The sequence below is a fragment of the Aplysia californica genome, unplaced genomic scaffold, assembly GCF_000002075.1.
Source record: "Aplysia californica isolate F4 #8 unplaced genomic scaffold, AplCal3.0 scaffold00838, whole genome shotgun sequence".
NCBI lineage: Eukaryota > Metazoa > Mollusca > Gastropoda > Aplysiida > Aplysiidae > Aplysia > Aplysia californica.
This window is the reverse complement of record NW_004798108.1, coordinates 45,122-51,387: the sequence shown is the minus strand read 5'-3', so window position 1 is coordinate 51,387 and position 6,266 is coordinate 45,122. Positions and strand designations below refer to the sequence as shown.

Below are 6,266 nucleotides of genomic sequence, written 5' to 3'. Positions count from 1 at the left end.
ACATACACACACACACACACACACACACACACACACACACACATTCTCACACTCACACATAGAAATACATACTACTTATTGTAGGCCAGTCGTTCAAATGCACTACACTCAAAATTTTGACTTATAAAAAATATTTTAAAATTACAGTTTCTTAGTTTGTGTGATCCATCGCATGTGCTCAAAAGGTACTTTGTTAAAATTCGAATTGTAAACGTTGAAAAAAAAAGCAAATAAAAATGCGAAAAGCAGAGAAAAAATTGTTTAAATTTTTTTTAAAAACAACAACATTAAGAAACCCTCACAAAATTTTAAAGAAACAGATCTTTCTCTCTCTTGAAATGGAAAAATTCTGCTGTCTGGACTTGATGTGTTTAGACAATTTGCCGGCTTTATATGACGAGATGAACTCCTCGTTACATTATACTTCGTAACCTAGAGGTTAAGGTGTTCGCCTCTCATTCAAAGGTCCCATGTACGAATCTGGGTTACGACCGAAACATTTTTTTCTCTAAAATTGTCTCCTATCACCTCTATTCCTGCTCTCCAACTATAATCTGTCGTCTGCTCTTGTCTCCACTTTCTGCCCCCATCCCCTCACCTCCTTTGCTCCCTCCTCTGGGCTCCTGATTCTTTTTGCAGCCTTTCTATTGCTTCTCTTTGGTTCCTGGTAAGAAAGATCTACACCTAGCCGTCTCGGATAAGAGCCTAAAATCTCGGAGGTCCCGTGTGCATGTTGAGCACGTTAAAGATCCCTTGGTGGTCCAAAATCGATAAGAGTAGGCTTTGGCCACCACCAGGGCAAAATTCAAAATGTCCTACCAACTGAAAATGTTTAATGTGTCCTCCGCGCTCACATGACCTTATGCATGTTGCGAGCGCCGTAAAACAATCACACAAAAAAACAGAACAAAAAATAAAAAACAATACCTTGGTGTTGAGGGTGCTGATGTTCTCAAAGGTGACCCACTGGTTCCCCAGGTTGCCATAAGCCACTTGGCCCAAGGGGTCCAACTGAAGTGTTTGAGTCATTCCTCTGTACAAGTACTCGCAGATCTGTGGAATGGAAACCACGATACGTGGGTTGTTGAAAGGTGCTCTTGCGTGGTTTGCTCCTTCTTCCTAATGAAACTTCTATCTTCCTTATATCTATGTACATGTGGGTGGTTGATGGGTGTTTTAGTGCAGTTTGCTCCTTCTTTCTCATCAAACATCTATCGTCCTTATGTTATCTATATGTGGGTAGTTGGCAGGTGCTCTAGTGTGGTTTGCTCCTATTTTCTGATCAAACATCTATCCTCCTTATATATCTATATGTGGGTGGTTGGCAGGTGTTCTAATGTGGTTTGCTCCTTCTTTCTCATCAAACATCTATCGTCCTTATGTTATCTGTATGTGGGTGGTTGGTAGGTGCTCTAGTGTGGTTTGCTCCTTCTTTCTCATCAAACATCTATCCTCCTTATGTTATCTATATGTGGGTGGTTGGCAGGTGCGCTAGTGTGGTTTGCTCCTTCTTTCTCATCAAACATCTATCGTTCTTATGTTATCTGTATGTGGGTGGTTGGTGGGTGCTCTAGTGTGGTTTGCTCCTTCTTTCTCATCAAACATCTATCGTTCTTATGTTATCTGTATGTGGGTGGTTGGTGGGTGCTCTAGTGTGGTTTGCTCCTTCTTTCTCATGAAACATCTATCGTTCTTATGTTATCTACCTCCTTTTCTTTGTATATTACTCCCGAAAAACATCTCTATTCTCCGGTACTTACATGACCCATTTGTGTTGAAAAAGCTGTAAAACTTTGACTAAAACTAAAAACTAAACTGAAATCAGAGTGAAGAGTGAAGAGATTATGTGCTATGCAAAAGAAGAAAAGCTTTAACAAACACCTCTTGTCAAACACAAAAACTTCACAAACATCTCAAAAAGAAAGAGTCAAGTTTCTCTTTTAAGTCCTATGCAAGCTTCGTGCGCCAAGAGAGATAGCCCAGTACTTTCCCTTGACAAAATAGCATTATAGCAAAGATCGTACACAACGAGATAGTTCACTCCTCTCTTGGAGCCAATTAAAAAGTGTCCTCAAAATGTGGTGGCACCCTCTTTGAAAAAGTGCGGACTTTTCGAACAGTTACCCTACTTGTGTGAAAAACAATAAAAATCGAAACTAACAAACTGTGCTATTTCTATTCTTCTTCTGGAGAAACGACAGAGAGCTTCAGAACAAAGACTGCAGCACCATCTGACCCAATGCGCGGACTTTCGTGGACACTTTTTTGGCTGAGTGAACTATTTTGTTATGAACGATCTTTGTGTAAGCATTGTTCTTAGCATTATACATATATTCTACACTCTTTGTAGAATTCTATGGCATTAAAAGAAACTATTGATGTCTTTTTCCTTTGAGAGTTTTTTTTCCTTCTTCTAGACAAGTTTGTCAATATCTGCCGAATGCACACAATCAATCAGATTTAATCGAATGAGTGGGACAAACGTTACCATTTTGACACAGTTACGCCGAATTCGACTAAATTTGACTGCGGCCTTCAAAACCAAACATGTTTGTTTATCAAGAATCGGTAGCAATGTGCCAAAATGGTATTTTTATTATTAGTAGTATTATTTTTATTTTTATTATTATTATTTTCCCCATTACTACTAGAATCTACTACTACTATCATCATCATCATCATCATCATCATCATCATCATCATCATCATCATCATCATCATCATCATCATCATCGTCATCATTATTACTATTACTATTATTTTTATGTTCACTATTGCTATTACCATTATTATTGTGTCCAATTTTACTATTACTATCATTATTATGTTCACTATTACTATTACAATTATTAATTCTATTATGGTCAATATTACTATTAATATTATTATCATGTTCACTATTACTGTTACTATTATTATCATTATTTGTTATAAGACGTGAACATCTCACCTCGTAATAAGACAACATCCCCGGCTCCCCAGTAAACCTTCCCTTGGTCCCAGGTGTGGGTGCCGGGGCTCCAACTGACGTGTCGCTCACACTGGCCAGTGTCCAGGAGCGGCCGAAGGCGGGAAGGCCCATGACCAGTTTCTGGGGGGTCAGGCCCTGGCCCATGTACCACTGGACTGTGGATTCCTGGGGACGGCGGGACAGGGGGGAGATACATGTAATGAAATTTGTTGATGAATTAATTGTTGCAATAACTATAACATAGAGGTACGGGAGAGGGAGGGGGGGGGCATGGGAGATACATGTTGTGAAATTTGTTGACGAATCAAATTATGGCAATAATATAGTGTTATGGAATATTCGGTCTATTGTAGAAAAGCTATTTTTATAAAAACCCGTCTCTCTGGATAAAAAGTCGAGATATTTGCGACTGAAGAGGTTGTGGGGTAGCCCGGTTTCAGAGATTAAATTTAAGAGAAAATGGCTGCCAAAGTTTGGCAATTTCTATAGTTTGAGAATCTTTGTAATCTAAAAATTTACATTTTCTCTGCCTTTGGTACACGTTTTCAGTTAAATCTACACAGAAATGTGTTTTTAAATGGACACAAAAGGAGTAGAGACCCCCATCCCCACCCAAAAAAATAATATTTAAATGTAAAAAATAATAATAATAAAATAATAATAATAAATAAATAAATAAATACATAAATGAATAAATAAATAAATTCTATAAAAATTGCTCAACGTTCGGAAAAACACCAGTTTCTTCCATTGTATTATTATTACGAGCGCTTGATTTCCCCACGACGCCTCACATATTATTACGACCAAGCCATCAGAGTAGTGCGGCTTGGTCCACTGACCACTGGGTGGTTGGCGGGTGCTCTGATGTGGTTTGCTTCTTCTTTCGTATAAAACATCTATGGTCCTTATCTCCCCTTCTTCTTTTTAAAGTTTTGTTACTCTCTTGTAACAGCTCTAATCTTCTGGCGCTCATAATATGACCTTATGCAGTTGCGAGCGCCGTAAAAACCTTTACTAAAAAAAAAAATTTTAACATCTATCGTCCTTATCTCCCCTTCTTCTTTTTTATGTTTGTTACTCTCTTGTAACACCTCTAATCTTCTGGGCGTTGGTAGCCTAATGGTTAGGCTACCGGACTTGTAATCGTGAAATTGCGGGTTCGGGGGTTCGAGCCTCAGCTCAGTCCAACGTTGTGTCGTTGGGAAAGGCACTTTACACGAACTTCTCTCTTGGATCGGTCCTGTCGAAGACGGACGTTAAACTAAGAGGTCCCGCTCATTAAATTTAAATAACCTAAAAGTGTTGATAGGGGCGTTAAATCCATACCATTTTTTTCTAATCTTCTGGCGCTCATATGACCTTATGCAGTTGCGAGTGCCGTAAAACCTCTACTAAAACTAAACTGACTCTCTTGTAACACCCCAAGACAAGTCTTCTGGTGCTCATATGACCGTATGCAGTTGCAAACGCTGTAAAAACCTCTACTAAAACTAAAACTAACTCTCTTGTAACACCTGTAATCTTCTGGCGCTCATATGACCTTATGCAGTTGCGAGCGGCGTAAAACCTCTACTAAAACTAAACCAACCACTGACCACATTAAGGTCATCCCCGGCCGGCGCGGCGAGAGGGGAGGCAAGTCCGGTGACCTTCTCCCAGGTCCCGTGGTAGTCGTACGTCATGATGCTCACAAAGTCCAGGTACCTGGACACACAGTCACGTAAAGCGTTTTAGAATTGTATAATATATAAATATATATATATATATATATATATATTATAATAATATAATATAATATAACATAACAACATAATATAATATAATATAGCTATATAATATAATGTAATACAATATGTATAATATAATATAATATAATATAATATAATATAATATAATATAATATAATATAATATAATATAATATAATATAATATAATATAATATAATATAATATACATACATAACGTTAAGGAAGCTATGCTGAGTCTTAATAACAAATGTCATCTTTAAAAAATATTTGCTAGATTTGTTCCTTCTTTTCCATCAAACATCTGTCGTCTCTGCCTCACCTTCTCCTCTTCTCTCTCTCTCTCTCTCTCTCTCTCTCTCTCTCTCTCTCTCTCTCTCTCTATCTATCTATCTCTCTCTCACTCACTTTCTCTCTCTCTCTCTCTCTCTCTCTCTCTGTCACTTTCTCTCTCTCTCTCTCTCTCTTTCTCTGTCCCTTTCTCTCTCTCTCTCTCTCTCTCTCTCTCTCTCTCTCTCTCTCTCTCTCTCTCTCTCTCTCTCTCTCTCTTTGCTGTTATCGTTTCTTTATGTTACTCTCTAGTGACACCTCTAAAACACTTGCATGACCTACTACGTTGCCACAGTGCCGTATAATGTTTACTTAAAGAAGCTATGCTGAGTCTTAGTAACAAAAATGTTCTTTTTAAAATTTACCTTGGATAATTCCTTTTTTTTCTGTACTGCATGGATTTCCATCATACATATATCGTCCTTATCTCACCTCCTGCTGTTTTTTCTTTCCGTTTTTTTAAAAATCTTTTCTCTTTGTTCTTTTGTTTATGTTACTGTCAAGTGACACCTCTAATCTTCGGCACTTGCATGACCTAACTGTGTTTGCAAGTGCCGTAAAGTGTTTACGTTGACCCTATCCGTACGTCGTGTTTTACTATCGCATCCTTACGACATGGGGAACTCTGTGCCACCACTTTCCAAAAAGGAAATTTACTCGTTAATCCGATCCGCACGCTTTGCATAGCAGTCTGTCAAAATAGTTTTTTAAGAAATACTGGAAGTTTCAAAGAGATCTTCGCACTAGAAGTATTCTAAAATGTGAAGAATACAACCTCGGGGGTGCAAAATGACCCCTGGACGAACGAAGAAAGCGTACGTTAAAGAAGCTAAGCTGAGTCTAAATAACAAAAATCATTTTTTTTTTATTAGCTGGATGTGTTCCTTCTTTCACATCAGACATATATCGTCTCTATTTCACTTCCTCTTCTTTTTCTTTCTTTCTGTTTTGTTGTTGTTGTTGTTTTGGGGTTTTTTTATGCTATTCTCTACAAACACCAAAAAAATTCGGCACTTTAATGACCTAACCTCGTATGTTGCAAGTGCCGTAAAATGTTAACTAAAACGGAACAAAAACTCACTGGTTGAGCGCCGGTACGTCATAAGCTTTCTCCGCTCTTGTGATGCCAGCGGCGACTGCTGCCGCCAACAGCAGGGGAGGTCGGCCCGTTCTGGAAGCTTCTTCTTGTACCGCAGTGCGGAACTCCTGAGATGTA

The 6,266-nt window shown here is 38.5% G+C and overlaps 1 protein-coding gene across 1 annotated transcript in view; it reads right to left on the bottom strand.

Moving 5' to 3' along the window:
• Positions 1-6,266, bottom strand: part of LOC101864026 (chitotriosidase-1) — a gene marked incomplete in the record, with an annotated part of 19,872 nt that overhangs the window by 5,226 nt on the left and 8,380 nt on the right. The window contains 4 exon segments of the mRNA XM_013088936.2: positions 928-1,053; positions 2,951-3,136; positions 4,570-4,678; positions 6,132-6,256. Coding sequence (XP_012944390.1) covers positions 928-1,053; positions 2,951-3,136; positions 4,570-4,678; positions 6,132-6,256 — 546 coding nt within the window.